Source organism: Typopeltis vanoorti, chromosome 11 (genome assembly GCF_054136105.1).
Source record: "Typopeltis vanoorti isolate ZY-2024b chromosome 11, IOZ_Tvanoo_1.0, whole genome shotgun sequence".
In the NCBI taxonomy this organism is placed as follows: Eukaryota; Metazoa; Arthropoda; class Arachnida; order Uropygi; family Thelyphonidae; genus Typopeltis; species Typopeltis vanoorti.
The window spans coordinates 13,812,741-13,838,091 of NC_143559.1; the positions used below are offsets into that span (position 1 = coordinate 13,812,741).

At 35.7% G+C, this 25,351-nt stretch overlaps 1 protein-coding gene across 1 annotated transcript in view; it reads right to left on the reverse strand.

The window, feature by feature from the left end:
* The window catches only part of LOC150101312 (tyrosine-protein kinase Fer-like), a 272,304-nt gene extending 257,444 nt beyond the window's left edge, over nucleotides 1–14,860 (reverse strand). Inside the window, exons 1-2 of the mRNA XM_090400764.1 lie at nucleotides 14,651–14,860; nucleotides 11,884–12,057 (exon numbers count right to left, since the gene is read on the reverse strand). Coding sequence (XP_090256890.1) covers nucleotides 11,884–12,057; nucleotides 14,651–14,860 — 384 coding nt within the window. The remainder of the gene's footprint in view (nucleotides 1–11,883; nucleotides 12,058–14,650) is intronic.
* Nucleotides 14,861–25,351: the final 10,491 nt, after the last annotated feature.

The following is a 25,351-nucleotide window of genomic DNA, read 5'->3' on the forward strand; positions in this document are numbered from 1 at the left end:
CAGCTGTAGAGAACAATATTGCTTTTCCAAGCCACTGCCCACTTCCAATAAACACAGAGGAGTGATGTAATGAAATTTTGCTACCTTAAGATATTCACAAACCTTCATACCATGGTAGGTTTGAAACCAACATCCTTTAAGTTGGTTTCAACTTAAAGATTTCATAAACTGAATTGTCACTGTTGATCTTAATTCATTAAGGTATTCGTTTTATCTATAATAGCAATTTTGTCATTCTTATCTCACCTTTGAATCAATGCATTATTAATACTCACCAGTATTTAAATCATTCTGATTAAGGTTGGAATTACAGTTATACTTTCTACAGGTTATTTATTGTCTGAGAGTCAGGTGCATGATTTTCATCATGATTTAATTTTAACTAGGAACTGTTTTATCAACAAACAAGACTCTGAAGTTCTGGTTTGATTAAGTGGTGCAAGGACAAATAAGGTCCTACTGCACCAAACAGATCATAGTAGTATGCAAAGTAATAAGTGCTTAATAAATAAATAAATGTAGAAAGTTTTTTTCACTTAGATATAAGTTAAATAAAAAAATGCCAAAATTGCCTTAGTACTAAAGCAATTAATGTGAAGTCATTAGCTTCTATATACAAGTAGCCTAGTCATGATTAAACTTCAAGTGCAAACTTTGTTTGCTTACACTTGAATAAAGGATTAAACAAGAATATAATTTCTTAGCATTTTTAATTTGCTTAATAAAGAAATTATTTTTATGCAACAGCATAATCAGGTATAGAAAATAGCTTATAAAACACAAGTATAAAAAAAAAAGGTGTGCAAAAAAAAAAAAAAGTGTCGAAAGAAGTTCATAAAAAAAAAAGATAAAAACAATCAGGTATCAAAAAAGGCTTGTATATGATAACTATATTCTATAAATAAAAATAGCATATACAAGTTCTGTAAAAATTTAAAAATGAAAAACACTTGATGAAATCTGCCTGAGTACAAGACTCATACAAATTACGACTAAAATAGCGATTGCACTCGGTGATGAAGTGAGAGCAGTCAATTATAATATAAATCATGGTAGTACCACAGAACTCTCCCCTCAATAAGGAGTGTGTGACTATGATCTATGAGGAGCTGAGTAAGAACAACTTGCTCTTTACAATGCCTGCACAGACTAGACTAACACAATTTGATTTCAGGTTTCATTTGATAGCACTGAGATTAAACTGTCATGTGATCTGCCTGTAATTGGTGCAGGGGACAAGCAGATGGCAGAAGCTTTGAAAACGAGCTAACCTAGCCACAGTGTCAAGCAGCCTTGTTTCCCTATCCCAGTGTGGCTTGGAATCCAACAGAAGTACTTGTTCAAATGTAGCTTCCATAAAAAAAGGACATGTTTATGCAGTTCTAGCTTTTTATTGCCTGTAGGGAACTCTGCGAATCTGTATATATAATACAATTTTGGTAGCATTAGAATCTTATGTATTTTAAGGAAAGATCTATAGTACAATGCAAAAGTAAAGTTTTTTAATTCTTATTGGGATCTGAGCAGACAGATAATATGCTATTTGGGAAGAAGCAGAAGATCCCACCTGATTTTGAACCATTTGTGAAAGCAGGTATAAAATCAGAGTTCCATTGTGTGCCTGAAAAAAGCTGCTGATAGACAACAGGGAGTGCAATGTTTGGGAAGCCTGCAGAAAGAAAAGTTGCATGGTGGTATATGTGAATGCCAAGTTTATAGTATATTTAATGACATCTGTGTGACATAGTCTAACCTAATATCTAGCTAGAGCTTCTAAGAGAGTGCTCTTGTTTGCAAACCAAATGGGTAACATGGCAGTCTGAGTGTTATAGAGATTCTCCCACTGTGGGAAAAAAAAAAAAAAAAGCTGGCCATATGTGATGGTCTGGCATGGATTTTATTTTGATGGCATATGAGAGGCAGCTGCTGACAATGAAGTGACAAGGGTGATTCATTTGACACAACATGTAGACTAGGGATCAGTGAGGTTCAAAACGCTGCAGTTGTAATTCTTACAGCGTGATGGTAAATAAGGTCCGATCATCGCAGAGCTCTCTCTCGTAAAGGCATAGATTTTGGACCCATAATCAAGTTTCAATCTAATCAGTGCATGGTACGATTATCACACTACCAGCCTCGTAAAGGCATAGATTTTAGACCCATAATCAAGTTTCAATCTAATCAGTGCATGGTATGATTATCACAAAGAACATTTATCATCTCCAGAACCTGACTTCTGATGCAAATAGAGCATTTCGAATCTTTCTGATCAAGTCTATACACTGTGGCAATGAACCACTCTTGTTCTGGATCTGGATGAACACCATATCTGCTACAAAAATGTATATACTTTTTTATTATCATTAAGAGAGACATCCATGAAGTCAGGGACTCATTGAGGGAGGCCGCATATCATCTGCACCAGCTGTCATACCCTTTCTTGAATTCATTCACACTACTTGCATTCAACCTCCAAAGATAATCCATTCCAATTATGTACCATTTTATGAGAGAAAAAGATAGCTCTCACTCTCTTCTTCACTGCAATCATTTTCAACTTCCATGGATGCCCTCTTGTCCTCTCCCCATCTTCCATAGAATGAAACATTCCATCTACTAGTATCCTGTATGATCCTTACAGAAATTTGTAAGTCTCAATCATATCTCTCTCTCTCCTGTTTGCTGGTGGTGCAGTCAATAATCCCAATAACAATCTATAACATGTTTGCACTCTCTCCACTGTATCAGTAGCACCATGGAAAGCAGGAGACCAGACCTGCACACAATAATCTAAGAGGTAGTATCAAGGAAGGCATTTTTCCTTGTAAAGAGGAAAAATGCCTTCCTGATCCTTACATGTGAAGGACTGTTTCAGAATTGCAATTATTCTCTGAATTGTATTTACAATTGTTACTATGCGGCCCTTGAACTTCAACTTCCTATCTACTGAAATTCCAAGATCCCTAGCTTGAACAGTTTCTTCTAGTATAATCCCATCAATATAATATAATATTGGATATTTCATTATATCAAAGTATATAACCCTTTCATTTACTAACATTGAATTAACAGCAATTTTCATATGCACACAATTCCAGCCTGTTAAAATCATTCCAAGTACTGAATATCAGCCACATTCCTGATTACTCTGTCAAGAGCAAACATCTGAATGTCACTTGTCAAATCTTTCTGAATGTAATTAATGTAAAGACTGAATAAAAATCAATCACAGACTGATCCCAGTGGTTTATGGTTTATTGGCACAAGAACAGTAAAGGTCATGCCGTGTCGTAGAAAATGCTACAGCAATACATAAATAGTCAAAGACAAACTAGTAAACAATATGCATGTACAAAAACCAAGCCAAGCAATGCAGTATCTACATATAAATAAAATTACAGCAAAGGTTCCAGAAATACATAAATAGTCAAAGAAAAATTAGTAAACAATGTGCATGCACAAAAATTAAGCGATGCGGTATCTGCATATAATATATAAACAAAATTACAGTCAAATGTGTTTGTACAAATAAATTTTTTGTAGAAGATTAAAAACATGATACAATCTGTCTGAGTCTGATATCTGCCTGAGTATATATATGGCTTGACTAGAGAGGTAAAATTTTCATTCCTCTCTCTTGTAAAGTGCTAACAATCCACAATAATATGACAAATTGTAAGATGCATAATGCATCTTCACCCACAGGAGAGTCATCAGCTCTCAGTAAATAAGAATGTGCAAGATGACTGAGACCTATGTAGAGCCTAGCAAGAACAACTTCCTCTCTTCTCTTTCTACATTGAATAGAATGCCAATGCTTAATTTCAGGCTTAATATCATATAATTTGGCTTCATCAATGTTTCCTGAAATGATTACCACCATTGGACTTTGATCTTATAAACTGTCTGTATATAGTACTATCAAACAGTATATGGCAAATACTGTTTGATAAACAGTATGAGCTCATCTAGCAGCTTCATCTGCAGTCTCATTTCCCTTAATTCTAATGTAGCTGGAAATCCAGTACAACCAAACATCAAAATTAAGAGTTTTTGTTTAGTACAACAGGTGTAACACTTCATACAGCAAGGGATGTGGATCATACATAGGAGAGGAGATAGCCTGTACAGGATATGATAGTACTATATGAAAAAAATTGCATCATTACTAACTTCCTATCTACAATTTTTCTCCAAATCAGCCTGTTACTTGTCAAGACTGCAACATTATCAGATCTTATATTTCTATCGTCTAAGGCACTTTGTACCGTATCAATCCACCTATATCTTGGTCTTCCTCTGGGTCGTTTTGCTGCCAACCTGGCAGAGAACACTTGTTTTGCTAATCTTTCTTCGCCCATTCTGTTTAAGTGACCATATCACCTGAGATTAGCTCTACTAACGCATTCCTGGATGCTGACAATGTCAAGTTCATTCCTAATATCCTCGTTTTTAATATGATACTGCCATTCATGTAATCCGTTCACACCTACAATCTTTCTCAGGACTCTCATGTCTGCGGTCTCTAGTCTTTGGTCAAGTGTTTTACTTCTGACCCAGCTTTCATTTCCATAAGTTAAAACTGGTTTCAACACTGTCTTGTATACAGCTAATTTAGTGTTCTGACTAATTTCTCTCTTATTCCATATGAATTTATTCAATTGACTTCCTACCATACCAGTTTTGCTGATTCTGTTGTCTATTTCTATATTTAATTTACCATCTTCACTAAAAATCGTGACTACGTAGTTGAAATGTTTTACTTGTTCCACAGGTTCTCCATTCACAACACAGTTGACATTTTCAATGAATCTGCCTATTTTCATTGTCTTTGTGTTTTTATTGCTGACCTTCATATCACATCTATTACAACAGCTATTCAATTTAGTCAGAGAATCTTGCAGACTTGTAGCGGATTTATTGAGAAGTATAACATCATCCGCATAAAGCAAAGAGCTAACATTAACATCTCCAATTTTGATATCAGGTTTAATACCACTTTCCTTCATAATGTGATCCATATAGATAATGAATAACAGAGGGAATAATGTACATCCTTGTCTCACACCAGATTTAACATTAAACCATCTTCTTGTACTTCCTTCAATTCTAACTGCTGACTTACAACTCAAATAAAGACTAAGTATTGCTTTATATAATGCCCCATTGACACCATATAACTGTAGCGTATTGAATAGCTTCTCTCTTGGAACCTTGTCATATGCCTTTTCCAAATCGACAAAACTTAAATACAGATCTCTGTTATATTCCCATGCTTTCTCGACTATTTGTCGTAAAGTGAAGTTCTGATCCTTACAGCCTCTATTTTGCCAGAATTCAGCTTGTTCTTCACCAAGCTTTTCTTCCACAATTCTTCTCAACCATTTCTCAAGTATACTTGCATAGATCTTGCAGGAACACTCAGTAGGGAAATACCTCTGTAATTCTCACATTTAGTTTTATTTCCCTTTTTATACATGGGTACTATGAGAGCTCTACTCCAATCATCGGGAATTCGTCCCTCTGTCCAGGCTTTCTGAACTATGCAGTGCAGCCACTGTAAGACTCTTATACCACCATACTTTAGCATTTCTGGTCGAATATCATCTACTCCTGCTGCCTTTCCACATTTCAAGTCCAGGCTTTCTGAACTATGCAGTGCAGCCACTGTAAGACTCTTATACCACCATACTTTAGCATTTCTGGTCGAATATCATCTACTCCTGCTGCCTTTCCACATTTCAAGCCTTTGATGGCTTTTTCTACTTCAAGTATGGATATGTATTCCTGACTGCATGCATGGTCAGTGTTTTTTTACCACTGTGCTATCATCAATGCTTGTTTCATTTAGCAGTTTTTCAAAGTAATTACTCCATACTTCAAGGATATCTTTTTCTCCCATTTTTGCCACCTTTAACATCTCTAACTCCTTTTACAGCACTCTTTCCTCCATTCCTAAGCTTCTTCAACAACCTCCAGAATATTTTGCCACCTTCTTGATATTTATTTTCTATATTCTTGTCAAAGTCCTCCCATGACTTTTGTTTAGCTAGTTTTACACAGTGTTTAGCATTCTTGCATTTGTCTCTGTATTCTCTAAGAGCACAAGCTGACTTATTTGACAGGAACTTTTGATATGCTTTCTTCTTTTCCTTCACTGCCTCTTTAACTTCCTGTGTCCACCAGGGAGTTCTGATTTTTTTTATTCTTGCACACAACCTCACCACATGCCTCTCTGGCAGAATCAATCAATGTTTTCTTCAGAGTTTGCCACTGAATCTCCAAGGTTTGATTCCTGTTCTCAAACTCTTTCATTTTTTCTTCAATAATCTTTGTGTATATTAGTCTGCAGTTCACATCTGAGAGCTGCTCAACTTTTATTCGTTTTAAAACTTTCTTACATGTTATTCTTTTCAATATGAAATTCAATTTTATCCTGCTCAAGACTAAATAGTGATCACTTCCAATTTCAAATCCCCTGTACACTCTAGTGTCCTGCACCAGTGAGAAAACATTACTGTCAACAATAACATAGTCAATGAGACTTTTCTTATTCCTAGCCTCTTCTCTCCATGTGAATTTGTGCACATTTTTATGTTGGAACATGGTGTTAGTAATAACCAGTCCATGTCCTGAGCAGAAATCCAACAGATATTTGCCATTATTATTAGCTTTGCTCTTTTCTCCAAATTTTCCCAAAATATTTTTGTATTTCTGACAATCGCTTCCTACTCTGCTATTTAGATCTCCAACAAGGACCAACTTTTCCTTTTTCATTGTGTCAATTTCTTTTTCTATAGACTCAAAAAATTCCTTCACTTCTACCTTAGTAGAACCTTCTGTGGGACCATAGGCACAAATAAGTCTCATTGTCCAGTTCCCCATTCTAATATTTGCCCACATTACTCTACTTGAGACTGACTGCCATTCAAGAAGATTAGCCTTGTATTTTGTGTTGAATACTATGGCTACTCCTTCTTTTCCTTGATTGTCATTGCCTGAATATAATATTTTGTATTTATTGCTCAGAAAGATCTCACCAGTTTTTGTCTTTTTTGTTTCAGTCACCGCTATTATGGCGATCTGGTACTTATCTAATTCCTCAGCTAGCTCCATTTCTTTGCCATTCCGGCTTCTTATGTTGATAGTACCGATCTTTAACTCTGGTGATGTTGAGTTGGGGTTTGTTTTCAGATTTGTTCCAGTAGCTGACTTTTTGCTGTTCGCCCTGGTTCCCTGGTAAAAACAACGGTGGCCTTGTTTAACCGGGCGACACCCCAGCCGGCATGTAATTTTGTCATGTCGTACCATCATTTTTTATTTTGGTTTAACCAATTAGAATACAATTTGGTCAGCTAAATCCCAAATTACCAGCCCATCCTCGTTCATTCAGTATCCAAGTAGATACTCAACAGGGTGCACCATGAGAAGGTGAGGATTGGACATTAGATCAGAAGCCCAGGTTGGTTCTCAGCATTGCTTTAAAGGCTATGTGGAAGTCTCCTCTCAGTCATACAGCTTTGACCCTTAAGCACCCCTGAAACAAAAATGTACTTTTAAATCTACTTTTAAACCATGATCTGCAACTTTAATTATAATTTTATATGCATGTTTAAATATTTCAATAATACATATCACTATATTTACAATGCAGACTCTCCAACATTACACATAGCAAGTACAGTAGCACATCTTTATTATTTTTATATAAAACATGTTCATTAACTTGGTTTCAAAGAACTCAAAAGGAAAGTCATTTGTTAAGAGGATAGTAAAAGTAAAGAAGGGAAAGGAGTGCTACTGATGATAGCAAGAGAATTATGTCTGCACAAGGCTGGGATACCAGGGGCAAATAATGACAGTGGTTCTGAAGCAGTATGGTATTAGGTGGATGAGATAAGATATTTATCTGGATGTTGCTATAGACCAAGGAATGCTGAGAGTGGAGACAAAGACATGTATAGGCAACTTTGCTCAGTAAGCAAGAGAAGGGTGTTCATTATATCTTCATCAAATTTCTGATATATACCCTCAAGGGATGTACAGGATAAGATAGTACTACATGAAAAATTTACATCATTACTAACTTCCTATCTACAATTTTCCTCCAAATCAGCCTGTTAAATGTCAAGACTCTAATATTATCAGGTCTTATATTTCTATCTTCTAAGGCACTTTTTACTGTATCAATCCACCTATATCTTGGTATTCCTCTGAGTCTTTTTCCTTCCAACCTGGCAGAGAACACTTATTTTGTTAATCTTTCCTCTCCCATTCTGCTTAAGTGACCATACCACCTGAGATTAGATCTGCTAATCTCATGGATAAATTCCTGGATGCTGACAATAGCAAGTTCTTTACTAATATCCTCGTTTTTAATATGATATTGCCACTGATGCCATCTGTTCATACCTCTAATCTTTCTCAGGTCTCTCATATCTGCAGTCTATAGTCTCTGGTCAAGTGTTTTATTTCTTACCCAGCTCTCAGATCCATAAGTTAAAATTGGTTTAAACACTGCTTTGTATACAGCTAATTTAGTGTTCCAACTAATTTCTCTCTTATTCTATATAAATTTATTCAGTTGACTTCCTACCACATCAGCTTTGTTGATTCTGTTGTCTATTTCCATATTTAACTCACCATCTTCACTAAAAATCGTGCCTAAGTAGCTGAAATGTTTTACCATACTTGTTCTATAAGTTCCCCATTCACAATGCAGTTGATATTTTCAATGTTTCTGCCTATTTTCATTGTCTTTACCTTTTTAAAGCTGACCTTCATACCATACCTATTACAACAGTTATTCAATTTAGTCAGGGAATCTTGCAGACTTGTAGCGGATTTATTTAGAAGTATAACATCATCCACATAAAGCAAAGAGCTGAGATTAACACCTCCAATTTTGATATCAGGTTTAATACCAATTTTCTTCATAATGTGAACCATATAGATAATGAATAAGAGAGGGGATAATGTACATCCCCTTGTCTGATACCAGATTTAACATTAAACCATCTTCCTGTACTTCCTTCAATTCTAACTGCTGACTTACAATTCAAATGAAGACTAAGTATTGCTTGATACAATGCCCCATTAACATCATATAACTGTAGCGTTTGGAATAGCTTTTCTCTTGGCACCTTGTCATATGCCTTTTCCAGATCTACAAAACTTAAATACAGATCTTTGTTATATTCTCATGATTTCTCAACTATCTGCTGTAAAGTGGAAATCCTGACAGCCTCTATTTGGCTTGAATCCAGCTTGTTCTTCACTGATCTTGAACTCTGGTGATGCTGAGTTGAGGTAAGTTTTAGGATTTGTTCCAGTAGCTGACTTTTCGGCTGGGGCCTCACCCAGTTAAAGAAGGCCCCTCTCCAGCCGGCATGAACCTCTGTCATGTTGTACCATCATTTGAAATGTTGGTTTAAGCCAATAAGAATACAATTTAGTCAGCTAAATCCCAAACTGCCAGTCCATCCTTGTCCATTCAGTATCAAGGTAGATTAGATACCTTACAGGGTGCACCACGAGAAGGTAAGGATTGGACATTAGGTCAGAAGCCCTGGTCGGTTCTCCGCATTCCTTTGAAGGCTATGTGGAGGTCTCTTCTCAGTTATAGAGCTTTGACTCTTAAGCACCCTGTGATCATTATAGGTGATTTTAATTATGGTGATACTGACTGGACTGAAGAGATTTCATCATGGAATAAGGAAAATGAAGTTGTTGAGGAACAACTATTTTAGGATATATGTAACAGAGGGCACATGAGGGTCAAGTCTTTGACCTGATCATATCATTAAAGGATATGCATGTGAATGGGATCTCTAATCTTCTCCCAGTTGGTGTGAGTGATCATGCATGAGGTGATATCTGGGTTGTTCCAACCTACAGGCGAGCTTCTGTGAAGAGATATATGAAAAGCTTAGAAGACAACTAGGAGCTATAGCATGGAAAAAGGAGTTGAGTGGAAAGGCGGCATGTTGCTTGAGCAATGATCAAGAGGTATTTAATACAGAAATATTTAAGTGTATTACAAAGGTGAAGTGGCTAAATAAGGTAGGAGTGAAATGAATGAATGAAGGGTTTAAGAATGAAATCTGAAAGATTATTACTAACATCTGAATGTTAGTAATGATCACTTACATGAAGTGTACAAACATCAAATGTGCAATATGAGCACAAATAAGCCAATCAAGCCAAGAAAAACCCTAGTGAGTTCTTTTGAAATGTGAAAAGTAGAAGAAAGAATTACTATGGAATGATGATGTTAGCTGATGACAATGGTAGATTGGTAACTGATGGAGAGAACATAGTTGCTGAAGAATTCAATGAGCGGTTATCAGAGTATTTCATTCTTGTGAAGGAGACATGAGAAACTGGAATGTAGAGGATGTGGGGGTGTAGGGATTGATGGTGAGTGAACAGAAGGAATTAAGTAAGTGATGTTAATAAGGCAGCAAGACTTGACAATATATTACTGCATATTTGAAAGGAATGCTCTAGGGAATTAATGACACCCTCAACACACCTGTTTAACATGAGTCTTGTAACAGCACTAGCCCCAAAGGAGTGGAAAATAAAATAAAAATTGCTCTAAACTGGTAAATAAATGAAATGGATAGGATTGGATAAGAGACTAGCGAGTTATAGGCCACTCACTGTCACATAGGTATCAGCAAGTTGTGTGTGGGAGAGTGACAACCCAAAAGAGAAAGGTCATTAATGGAGTACCACAGGGATATGTTTTGGGGCCCATTCAAGATACTGGGAGAGGCTTAACTTAAGTTATGTAGCTGACTGCCAATGATGCAAAATTGGAAAGAATATGAAGAACAGAGCAGATGTTGTGGCCTTATAGGAGATATCAACAGACTATGTGAGTGGATAAGTAAAGTTATAAGTTTAATGTTGCAAAGTGTAAGTTCTTGAAATCTGGTAGGCAAGGTTGGAATGCATGGAATAATTAATGGAAAAATGTTGAAAGAAGTAGAAGAAATGAGAGATCTGGGGGTGATGGTGGACAGAAACTTGAAATTCATAGGTCCACTGCTAAAATTGTAAGGACACTACAACAGATTATGGCAATGATAAAAAGGGCATTGACAAGTAGAAGCAAAAAAAAAAAAAAAAAAAAAAAAAAAAAAAAAAAAAAAACTATTCCCTCATATAAGACCTTGATCAGGATGTACAGGGACACCTACACAGATTTGGAAGCCTGGTTGACATATCGAGGGAATGTAACTTGCTAAGCCTTGTGAACAGAAGAAGGGACGACTGAGATGCATAACATGGTGAGGGATTGTTACCAGATTAATGTGTAGGAGACTTTTCATAGAGTAGAGAAAAACAAGGGTAGAACAAGAAGCTATCCCTGGATGCTGTATAAAGAGGGTGAGAGCAGAGGATTGAGGAAAAGCTTCTTTGCATATAGATTGGTAGGCGAGTGGAATGAATAGCCTGGAAGCATGGCAAGCACAAAAACTGTGGGGTTATGAATTCTGACTCCATGGAAGTCTGATGTTAATAATAAAAATAAATAAACAAATGATTTTAAAATGCAATATGCAATGTTACTATGTTATTTAGATCTGTGCATATTTCTTAAATCTGCATGCTACCAATGTCATATTATATCTGGTATGAAACCAAAAAGTTGCTTCGCTATGTGCTGCACTTTTCAAGTATAATGCATAATATTTTCAAACTTGCAATCACTTTTAAAAAGTGATTATCTTAAGACAATCATCACTCTTTTCAACATTTTGGTGAATCAAAAATAAGATGCCATAACAAAAAGCAAAGAGCAGGTAAAAATAGATGATTACTGCTGTAATTACAAAATTTTTAAATGTATTTAATAATTAATAAATATCATACCTGACAGAGTTCTTTATTAATCTGCTGGTGTTCATCAAAGTAAGCCTTTCTGAGTGCACGTTTTTCAGAAATTAAGCTATTTAAGGATTCTAGTGTATGTGATGCTAAATGGTCTGCATTTTGCTTTATCAATTTACTTAAAGTTGCAGTTTCTTCAGCAATTACATGCCATGCCTGAAATGATTCAAGTTAAAGTTTCAGTCCCTTCAGTCCCAACAATCTCTTAATTAACAAAAAAATTATTCAACCACAGAAGAACAATTTACCAGTCAAATAGTTGAAGGGTTGGAAGGTGAGGTAATTGAGAGATCACTATAGCATGTTATATATATGCAGTTTGACTATTTGAAATATTTATGCTTTAACTAAATTTAATTATAGTATTCAAGGTTTATCAAACCAATCTAAAGTTTACTTCATGACCAAAGATCTAACCTCCCAGATTAGATCATTGCTCAAAGTTGTTATGCTCTAATTAATGCTTTAAAATGATTATACATATTGCTGAAGGGAGGACAGTTAAAAAACTAAGAAGTAGATGAGAAAATCTGGACACCGTTCTTAAAAATTAAGAGCAATGTGTATAGTTGACATATAGAGAATTCTATATTAGAATTAATATGCATGCATGAATAAGAATCAAGTTAGTGTTATTTCACCTTCTGTATCATCAAGTTATTTTGAAACAGGTCACAAAAGTGTGAGATGCAATCAACATATTAGAAGCTGCTGCATGCATCAGTATACTGATATTTCTTAAATGGAAACATTTCACTATTAATATACATTAAAACAGAGGCTACACTAAATAAGAAAATCAGATAATAATATCAGGAAGTGTTCTTTAATCAATTAAGCTACCACTTCTTTAAGTCATTCATACATAACAAGGAATTGCATTATGGTGTCTGATGATCATCTCCCAAACACACTGCTTAGAAAGAAGTCAATATGCAAGGTGTATTGTGCCATGTAACAGGTTACATTTGTAGCCAGCATCAGTTGGAGGAATATGATGCTCCTGAGTCAGTGCAACTGTGTCTAGAAGGAATGGCTACTAAAAGGGGACTGATGAGTTTGAAAGAGGCATTATAATAGGATTCCATGTTGCAGGCTTATCTGTTTGGAAAATTGGGCAATCTAGGTCAACAAAAACAATCAGAAACAGCATGGATTTTCATGGTAGGACTCCAATATGCAAGCCTCACATTACCTGAGCCAACATGCAATGTCATCTTAAGTGGTGCAAAGAGTGTACAGATTGGAAAGCTGTATTATGGAGCGAGAATCATACCACATCCTCTACCGAGCAGATGGACAGGTGTAGTAGATGCCTGGTAAGCATCTCTTATCAGAGTACATAACCCCAACTATGAAATTCAAAGGTGACGGTATGGGCCTGTTTTTCCTGGTTTAGCCTAGAACTTATGTTTGTTGTGCCATGAACATTTAACTCTGAGAAGTATCTAAACAAGCTGTACAATGCAATGCTTTGCACAGCTATTGCTCACTAACCATGTAACTTTGTACAGCTATTGCTCACTAACACAAGTTCACTAACTATGTAACTGCACAGTTAGTGAACATGTCAACACACTTGTCTGGCCTCCACAGTGCCCTGATCTCAACCCTATTGAACATTTGATAAACTGAAGCATCAGGTGAGTTCAATTGTCATCTGTCCCACAATGGTCAAGGACCTCATTACATGGCTACAGGAAGAATGACTCAAAATTCCCACTGATTGCTATCGTACACTTGTGGAAAGTATGTCCCAAGGACTGCTGCAGTCACGCAGTGATAGGTGGTCCTATATCTTATTAAGATTGGCACTACGGCTGTCTGTTCCTCACACTATGGTGTCTGCTGACTTCTTTCCAAGCAGCATATGTAAGATTGGCATGCTGTCATGTTCATTTAAAATGGGCTAAATTACTTCTACCTTCAAAGATGGCAGATGTAATTTAGCTCTTCATAACTCTGCTACTAGTAGCAGGGTTATGAAGGTAACCTACGTTCTTATATTCTTGTGTGTTCTTTCTTGTGGTTATATCAGTTGCTTTAATATAATATTTGTTCTAAGTGTTTATCAGAACTTTCCAGACCCCCCCCCCCCACACTCATATCTCTACTGGAAAATATCCATGGAATAACTAAGATTTAGATGGAATGATGCAGTTAGAAATATGTTAGAAATGAAATTAGCAACAATGTAAACTTAATCATGTATTTCTATCACAGTATCTTGTACACTCCTTGAGGGTATATATAAGGAACTTATCAAATTTTTAAACTTCCTAAAGCTAATGAGGATGATCACTATGCAGTTAAATAAGTTATAAGACAGAAAACCAGAATAAGAATGCACAATTAGAAATATTAAAAAAAAACATCAGTCTCTTCTATAACTACGTAGTAGTTGTCACCTTTGTTAGTCTTTATTGCTTGTCTATTAGTTTGTGTGTTTACATCTGAAGAAATCCTATGTAATTTGGTGATGTTTCATGTTAAACATCATTTAACATGAAAATAACGATGTTTCATTTAACATGATACATCATTATTTTCATGTTAAAATAATTATTACCATCTTATTCTGGTTTTCTACCTTATTAATTCTTACTTATATATATAGTATATATAAAATTAATTAAAGAGCTACATTATCTGCTAAATTTACTTAATAAATCTTTATCATATATTGGCCTAACTATGAGATTATACACAGCAGTGGCAAAACTAATGACAAGAATATCACATAACATACATGAGTTACTGAACTTCCTCCAAGGTCTGGATGATCAAACTTCAATGCATTTGAACTGACAGATGTTAAAGAGGAAGCATATTCTCTATCATATTTAATCCTCAAATTTACACATCTTTTCATATTATCCAGTAAATGTAATTCAGCATCTTGAAGAGAAATTAATGCTTCATGTGATGATGGTCCCTGAAGATCACATGCAAAACCCATTTGAATTCCTATAAATACATTTTTTTAAATGTGAAAAAATTAATCATTTATGAATTCATTATATTATTGATCTACTTAAGTAATATGAATAAGCATACACACTGAAACCAGTACTTACTTATCCTCTTCAAGTCTCATTGCATCTACATCAGTATATACATTTGCACACAATCATGTAAAATTCTTAACTTCTTCCAATGCATGTTGATTGATTTTAATTTCTTTGTGGTACCTGTTGTTCAATTTAAGAACGTTTGTTTTAGTTATTTATATTAAGACCAACCTTTTCAGCCATTGTATACAAAGCTTCCATTTTCTTGTATATCAGTGTATTTTGATGATATCAAGACTATGTCATCTACATAATCTAGATCTTCCAAATGTGACATAGGATTCCATTTAATCCCTCTTATTACTTGCAACTTTTTTTTTTGCATGATCCAATTAATGACTATGTTGAACAGTAAACCATACATTATACAATCTTGCCTCACATCAAACCTTATCCCAAACCATTTAGACATTTAGATGTCAATGCACAGCAGACAGCATGTCTGCTGTGCAATAACAAATTTTACTTCCTTTATACATTTCTTTGATTATTCTCACATATTTGTCAGGAATTCCATCACTTCTAATAATTAGCCATAATGTTGTTCAAACCCGCAGCCAAAAGGCTGCGGGTTCGAATCCTGCTGTGGGCATGGGTATTTGTGTCTGTGGAAATACTAGTGGTGGTGGTCGGCAGTAGATGCCGTTGGTGTAGTTGCGGTCAGTTGGTGGATTGAGCAGTGGAGACAGAGTTGTAGAGCAGGTGCCCTCCCTCGATGAGTCCTTGGACTCCCTGGAGGTGTCAAATAATAATAATGATGTTTCTCCATCAATACTGTCAATGCCTTGGCAAAATCTATAAAATTCAGGTATAATGAGCTTCTAAGTTCTACTTTGTAATACTGTTCCTAAGGTAAAATTGCGATGCAGTATTCCCACCTATTCTAAAACTAACTTGTTCGTGCCTTAATATATTTTCTATTTCACTTTTTATCCTATTTATCAATACTTACTGAAACTTTCTGCAGGTACTAAAAGTAAATAGACTAATTCCTCTTCAATTTTCACATCTAGTGGATTGTTGTTTCTTTGGTATTATAGTTATCATTGCTTCTTTCCACTGTTTAGGTATCTTTTCAGTCTCTAATACATTGTTAAAGATCAGTTGCAATTTATCAGCAGCAGTTGTCTTAAACATTTATACTACTATATTAGAATTTGCCACATGCCTTCCCACTTTTCATCTTCTCTATTACATTCATTATTTCATTTTAAATATTGGTTCTGGTGTAATATTTAAATCTATACTCATAGGAGGTTCTTCCATTATTGATTTCTAATTATTTCAGTTACATTATTTTCGATATTTAAAATCTCAGTGTTTTTTCCAACTTCTAACAATCCTATCCTCTCCAGTCAGCAGCAAACTATTTGTATCCCTTATTAGCATTTACTTGCTTAGTGCCTCCAGAGCATATTTTCCTTGCCACCTCATACAGTTTTCTACTGTGTCCTAATGTTACAGCATCTTGTGCTTCTTCTGCCAAACTGTCCATATAATTCCCTTTATCCTCTATTGCAGATCTTTTAACTAACTCATCTTTCTATAATTGCTCAATTAATTTCCTTAATTTTCTGAGATTTAGCAGTTTCAAACATTTTAATTTTATACCTTTCTTCTCTAAATTTCCAATATCTGATAACCAATTTTTTTTTCCCTTCTTAGCACTCAAACATTCTCATGCCACTTCATTATGTACCATTTAAAAATTTTTTCCACTGCTTTTTAATCATGCCAAAGACATGATTTTTTGGGCCTTCTACTTTCTCAGTTATTTCCAAAATTTGAAATAAATTCTTTATCATAATAGAAAAATTTTCCTTTATTTCATTCATTTTTAATTTAGATATTATCATATCACATCTTATCATTCCATTTCAATTTTGAATTTTTTATTTTACTCCTACTCAGTTTTAATTTAAGCTTAGCTGTTACCAAGTAATGATCAGATCCTACATCAGCTCCTTGCCTTACTTTAACATATAAGAGCAAACTCCTAAAATTACCCTTCATTGCAATATGATAAATCTGGGTTTTGGTTTTGCTATCAGATGATATCCAGTACATTTTATGTATGCCTTTTATGTTTATTTAAACTTCTTCCTGTCACAAGATCATACATTTCACAAAATGCCACAAGTAAATCAACATTCTCATTTCTTGGACCACATGCTTCATTACCTACTGCTCTCTCATCATTACAATCTATATATGGTATTGTAATGAATTACAATCTACATACCATATAGATTATAACGTGGCTTATTTCTTTGTATATATGTGTATACTTCAGATGATGACCTTGATATGAAGGTCATCAGGTCACAGAAGCATATATGTGAAAATAAAACATATCTATGTGCCACTGTAGAAATGGTGTGGGCATTCACAGCACTTTTTCTAAGCCATTCTTAGACCAAATTCTGAATTAGTCGATCTCTGGCACAAGGCAAATAGTGTTTTTCCTTTCAACCTCTCAGAAACTCGTATTTTTAATGCTGCATCTCTAGAAAATCCACCATAGAACTCACACTATTACAGAAATAATACCAATGTTAGGAATTTAGGACAATGAGATGAGCAGCCATACTCTCTCTCTCTCTCTCTCTCTCTCTCTCTCCTGAAAATAAAAGTTTTGATTTAATGATAATCAGATTTGCTATCAGTAACTGCTTGAAAGAAGAAGTCTGGCTCCCCATTAGTTTTCAAAAATTAGTGAGGGCTAAAAGAGCTCCACTTACCCTTCAAGGGAATGAAAGGTGTCAGAGGATTTAGGATATGTGCAATAAAACAAAACAAAGCTGATATAATTTAAGATATTAATTTCTTTCTTGATAGGCTAAGTTCATCATTCTTATTTAAATCGGAATGATAGAAGTTCTTATTGAAAACACTCTGCTCTCCTTAATAAGAGCATATCATTTTTCTCATAGAATATGGCAGTATGCATTCTGTAAGAAAATTTGTGAACCTAACAAACCAAATGCAGTTTTGGCATTCAGAGAATTTTTTCTGCCGAGTATTCACGCTACCCTTATAGGATGGGATAAATGCTGTAAACTTGTCCTTGTGGTAACAAGAAATCAACTTTGCTGCCAGGCAGAACTTTTTTAAAATAATAGCAATGTATTCTTGCAAGCTTTTGATGTATGACATTGATCGTCTTTCCTCTGGAGAACTTGAAATTGGAGGTGTATGAATCTGCTAATGAATTTCTGGATGCTGTGAAGACAGAGTCTGTTAAATTTTATAGTATTCTAAAATAGATACAGCCTTCATAACATCCAAAAGTTCATCAGGAATTTCCTGTTAAAGAAACACACAGTAGAACTTAGGTTGTATACTTTGTGCAGTAAAGCTTTTTTACTATAGCACATTTTTGTGAAAGAAGGTGGACTGAAGGCAGCCAATGAAAATTTTACAAAACAGAGAGAATGAGACAGTTTCAACTAGTTCACGTCAAAGATGGATTAAGGAATGCTAAACATATAATGGGTTATTTTTCTAATAAAAATTTCCTTCTAGGATGAAGATTATTAAGTTACATACAAGATGTCAAAGTCCACTGCGAGGCCAAATTGCAAAAATATAATATATGTACTGCAAACACAACTGGCAAAACTGGATATGGATAAGCAATTAATAAGCAGGTTCTAAAATGCTTCTATGAACAACATCAAGTACAAATGCTACCGTCTCCATTTTGGTTAAGTAAAAAATCAAATTTTATATCTGATCTAAAGAGTCTTTAAGAATTCTATTTTTAGAAAATGAGCTTACAAAAGTCGCAGATAATTTTGCATATAGAATGTACAATCAGTAAATACAATCAGGCATCATAATACAATGAAATGGAAACAGCATTTATGATTTTCCTTACGTCCAGATGGTGATTAACATCTGGATGTAAGGTTTGTTGATTTTATTCATTTCAAGCTTCCATTAGGACTATTCCACCTATTTACAAAAGGATGTTAATCCACTATCCTCCCCTTTGAACTACTGATAAAATTTTAAAGTAGAAATGTTTTCTTCACAGGTATCTATGCCATAATGGAATATGAACACAGAATCATTTGATAGAAAACTGAAGATTTATGCACTATAAAATCTAAACCAGTGCCAAATTCTTATGCCACTGGACAGGAATTCAATCAATACTTCTGAAGCACTGTTTTAGAGAGACAGAGAGAAAAAATGGGGAAAAAAATGTTGAAACTCTAGAGTTTTTACATCCATGATATAATGGAATTTGAATTCAGTCATTTGATAAACAAAAATAATGATTTAACTCACTTCATCAACTAAAGCAAGTACCAATTTCTTAACAAAATAAAATGAAAAGGAAGTTGGTAAATATTTTTTGAAGGTGTGTTAAAAAAAAATGATTAAAATGACTTGCCATGATGTTAACTGCTGCTCCTTACCACATCTGACAGGATGCATTAAAGTTGGATGAGATAACCAATAACAGTTATAACCCTTCCTCTTTAAAACATACTGTCTTATGTCCATGGCATACTGCATTGTGCTGTGGACATATAATATATACTCAGAGTTAGCAAGCTAATCTTATATGCATGGCAGTTAGGTTATGTACATTTTTGAGAGGTCAGTTTTGCATTTATTTCGAACCATGTTTACAACAGTAGAACTATTATTGTATAAAGTGATAGTCATGAAAACTAAATTGTGTGCCATAATAAAATTCACTTAAGACAAGTCAATGAAAATAAGTTCACTTGTCACACTTTTTTTTTTAAATGCACTATAAATTTATACTAGTATTAATAAAAATAAGTAAGGAAATAATCACAGGCAATCACAAGAAACCTGCATTCTTGTACAGTGATATTATTTATTATCATAACTGAAACTAGAGCTGTTTTTTTTAACAATAACAGGGATTTCTGTGTTTGCCTAATTTTGCCACAAAAATGGCCAAAATGAAATGACCTCAATTTTTTTAAAGAAATTTTAAATACTAAATTTTATTAAATTCCATCAAAGCAGAGATATATTATCATTATTTGAAATTATTTTTTCAACATGAGTGATTTAATCATAGTGAAAAAGAAAAAAAAAAGCAAGAAAAAATATCTATCATCTTTAAGTCTTGAAACTAATGCTAAAAATTACCATAACACGTGCATTTAACAAAATTTTATGTAGTATTAGCAGGTTCATCACTGTTTACATACAATACAGTTTAAAATTATTATTATTATTACCCAAGACCTCATGGAGTCAAAGACTCATCTGGGAGGTCCTTTTATCACACACCTCATCATACGTGTCTTAAACACATTCAAACTCCTTGCAGACACCACACACTCAGGCAAGGCATTCCAATCATTTACAACTCTGCACGAAAAAAACCTGCCTCTCACTCCCCTACTCACAAACTCTTTATACAGTTTCCAGGGATGACCTCTGGTTCTCTCCTGATCTCCCACTATTTTCTGTAGAACTTCTCCACCATTGATCCTATAACAACCCCTTACCAACTTGTAGGTCTCTATCATATCTCCCCTCTTCCTCCTGTCCACCAGACTCTGTAAACTACATCTTCTCAATCTTTCCTCATACTCGACATTCCATAGGTCAGAAACTACCTTAGTCAGTCGCCTCTGGACCCTCTCCAACATCTCTTCATCCTTCTGAAATCAGGTGATCAAATCTGGGCACAACAGTCCATGTGTGGCCTAATCAAAGCCTTATACAACGGAACAAGAATATCCCTACTTCTACGAGTCAGTGTCCTCTGTATCATTCCCAGAAGCCTTTGTGTTGTCTTCACAATTCTGTCTAAGTGTCCCCTAAATTTCAGATCCTTATCCATTATCACCCCCAGATCTCTTATTTCCTCCACCTCCAAAAATATATCCTCACCAAGCATAAATTCTGCATCCCATCTTTGTTTTCCAAATTTTAAAACCTTACATTTTGCAACATTGAACTCACATCCCCATTTCCATGCCCAATCACTCAATTTATTCAGGTCTTCTTGTAAGGCCACAACATCTCTTGTAAGGCCACGAAGAGCATGGATGAACCATGCTCTTCATGGTTCATCCCAACTTTCCAATCATCTGCAAACAACTGAATATCTCCATCCAAATCTTCACCAATATCATTATTATATAAATTCAGTAATAGCCCTAAAACAGACCCTTGAGGCACTCCACTAGTGACTTTCCTTTTCCTGGATATCGCTCCTCCATACACAACTTGTTGTTACCTATCAGATAGCCAGTCTTCAATCCAATGCACTAATCTAATATCCAACCCCATCTGCTCTAGTTTGACTGTCAACTTATCATGAGGTACAATCATGAAGTTCTTCAAGTCTTTGCAAAATCCAAGTATATTACTGTGTATACTTCTTCTCTGTCCAAGGAAGCAGTCACTTTATTGTAATAAGTAAGTAGATTACTAAAACATAACCTCCTTTAGCAAATCCATGCTGTCAATCAAAGATAATACCATTGTTGTCAACGCAATTCTGGATCCTAGTTCTCACAAGCTTCTCCAACAACTTAACCACAACACCTGACACACAGATAGGAATATAGTTTGATGATTGAGTTCGATCACCTCCCTTATTAAGTGGCACAATCTTGCCCTCCTTCCACTCCTTAGGAACATGACCAAGTGTAAGACTCGTATTAAAAAAATATGTCAAGGAAGGTGTCAACTCCCTGGCACATTCCTTCAGAATACATGGTGATATATTGCCAAGTCTCACAGCCTTATTAACATCTAGTTTGCTCAACTCCCCATACACCTCTTGCTCACTTACAGTCAGTCTCTGCTCCCCATCATCAACTGCTCTCAATCTCTCCATGAAATCACATTCACAAGATTAAACAGCTCATGGGGGTGCTTAAGGGTCAAAGCTGTATAACTGAGAGGAAACCTCCACATAGCCCTTAAAGGAATGTGGAGAATCGACCAGGGCTTCTGACCTAATGTACAATCCTCACCTTCTCGTGGTGCACCCTGTTGGGTATCTACTTGGATACTGAACGAACGAGGATGGGCTGGCAATTTGGGATTTAGCCGAAAAAATTGTATTCTAATTGGTTAAACCAAAATAAAAATGATGGTACGACATGACAAAATTTCATGCCGGCTGGGGTGTTGCCCGGTTAAACAAGGCCACCATTGTTTTTACCAGGGAACCAGGGCGAACAGCAAAAAGTCAGCTACTGGAACAAGTCTGAAAACAAACCCCAACTCAACATCACCAGAGTTAAAGATCGGTACTATCAACATAAGAAGCCGGAATGGCAAAGAAATGGAGCTAGCTGAGGAATTAGATAAGTACCAGATCAACATAATAGCAGTGACTGAAACAAAAAAGACCAAAACTGGTGAGATCTTTCTGAGCAATAAATACAAAATGTTATATTCAGGCAATGACAATCAAGGAAAAGAAGGAGTAGCCATAGTATTCAACACAAAATACGAGGCTAATCTTCTTGAATGGCAGTCAGTCTCAAGTAGAGTAATGTGGGCAAATATGAGAATGGGGAACTGGACAATGAGACTTATTTGTGCCTATGGTCCCACAGAAGGTTCTACTAAGGTAGAATTGGAGGAATTTTTTGAGTCTATAGAAAAAGCAACTGATACAATGAAAAAGGAAAAGTTGGTCCTTATTGGGTATCTAAATAGCAGAGTAGGAAGTGATTGTCAGACATACAAAACTATTTTGGGAAAATTTGGAGAAAAGAGCAAAGCTAATAATAATGGCAAATATCTGTTGGATTTCTGCTCAGGACATGGACTGGTTATTACTAACACCATGTTCCAACATAAAAATGTGCACAAATTCACATGGAGAGAAGAGGCTAGGAATAAGAAAAGTCTCATTGACTATGTTATTGTTGACAATAATGTTTTCTCACTGGTGCAGGACACCAGAGTGTACAGAGGATTTGAAATTGGAAGTGATCACTATTTAGTCTTGAGCAGGATAAAACTGAATTTCATATTGAAAAGAATAACATGTAAGAAAGTTTTAAAACGAATAAAAGTTGAGCAGCTCTCAGATATGAACTGCAGACTAATATACACAAAGATTATTGAAGAAAAAATGAAAGAGTTTGAGAACAGGAATCAAACCTTGGAGATTCAGTGGCAAACTCTGAAGAAAACATTGATTGAATATGCCAGAGAGGCATGTGGTGAGGTTGTGTGCAAGAATAAAAAAATCAGAACTCCCTGGTGGACACAGGAAGTTAAAGAGGCAGTGAAGGAAAAGAAGAAAGCATATCAAAAGTTCCTATCAAATAAGTCAGCTTGTGCTCTTAGAGAATACAGAGACAAATGCAAGAATGCTAAACACTGTGTAAAACTAGCTAAACAAAAGTCATGGGAGGACTTTGACAAGAATATAGAAAATAAATATCAAGAAGGTGGCAAAATATTCTGGAGGTTGTTGAGGAAGCTTAGGAATGGAGGAAAGAGTGCTGTCAAAGGAATTAGAAATGATAAAGGTGACATGAAAACTGGAGAAAAAGATATCCTTGAAGTATGGAGTAATTACTTTGAAAAACTGCTAAATGAAACAAGCAGTGATGACAGCACAGTGATAAAAAACACTGACCAGACATGCAGTCAGGAATACATATCCATAGAAAAAGCCATCAAAGGCTTGAAATGTGGAAAGGCAGCAGGAGTAGATGATATTTGACCAGAAATGCTGAAGTAAGGTGGCATAAGAGTCTTACAGTGGCTGCACTGCATAGTTCAGAAAGCCTGGACAGAGGGATGAATTCCCGATGATTGGAGTAGAATTCTCATAGTACCCATATATAAAAAGGGAAATAAAACTGAATGTGAGAATTACAGAGGTATTTCCCTACTGGGTGTCCCTGGCAAGATCTATGCAAGTATACTTGAGAAACGGTTGAGAAGAATTGTGGAAGAAAAGCTTGGTGAAGAACAAGCTGGATTCAGGCCAAATAGAGGTTGTCAGGATCAGATCTTCACTTTATGACAAATAGTCGAGAAAGCATGGGAATATAACAGAGATCTGTATTTAAGTTTTGTCGATTTGGAAAAGGCATATGACAAGGTGCCAGGAGAGAAGCTATTCAATAAGCTACAGTTATATGGTGTCAATGGGGCATTATATAAAGCAATACTTAGTCTTATTTGAGTTGTAAGTCAGCAGTTAGAATTGAAGGAAGTACAGGAAGTTGGTTTAATGTTAAATCTGGTGTGAGACAAGGATGTACATTATCCCCTCTGTTATTCTTCATCTATATGGATCACATTATGAAGGAAAGTGGTATTAAACGTGATATCAAAATTGGAGGTGTTAATCTCAGCTCTTTGCTTTATGTGGATGATGTTATTATTACTATTATTATTGTTCCGGGAAACTCCACGGAGTCGACAGACTCATCGAGGGAGGCCCTAACATCATGTCAAGAACAACTATTCAACATTCACACAGTATCTATCATACTTGCCTTGAACTCATTCACGGTCGTAGCACCCACAACAGACTCTGGAAGCTTATTCCACTCATTTACCACTCTCCAAGTAAAGAACCTAGCTCTAACACCCTTGTCAACCACGCTCTTGCCCAGCTTCCATGCATGGCCCCTAGTCCTCCCACCACCAGTCATATTTTCAAAAATATCTTCTGGATCAATCTTATAAAAACCCTTCAGTAATTTGAATGTCTCAATCATATCAGCCCTCCTTTGCCTATTGTCCAATTTCTGCAACCCACAAATCTTCAACCTATTCTTATAAGGTTCATTCCACAGACCTGCTATCATCTTGGTCACTCGTCTCTGGACCCTCTCCACTTCCTCCCCATCACGAAGAAACCCTTGTGCCCATAGCTGGGCACAGAAGTCCAGATGGGGTCTTATCAAGGCTCGATACAGAGGAACAACAACTTGTTTGCCTCTGCATGTTAAAGTATTTTTCAGAAGCCAAGTGATTTGGTGAGCTGTTTTAGTTACTTTTGCAATGTGCCCCCTAAACTTCAACTCCCTATCCACCAACACTCCCAAATCCCTGGCCTCATCAATCTCCTGGAGTATGGTTCCACCAATGCGATATACTGCTGCTATTCTTTTCACCCCAAAGTGCATAACCTTACACTTTGCCACATTAAACTGACATCCATTTTTCCTCGCCCAGTCCTCCAAACTATCCAAATCATCCTGTAAAATTTTGACATCCTGTGCACTCACAATTGCTCTACCCAACTTTGCATCATCAGCAAACAAGCGAACACTTCCTCTCAGATCCTTTCCAATATCATTGATGAACAAACTGAAAAGCAGTGGTCCAAGAACAGAGCCCTGTGGCTCTCCACTAGTCACAAGACGTCTTTTAGACTCCACTCC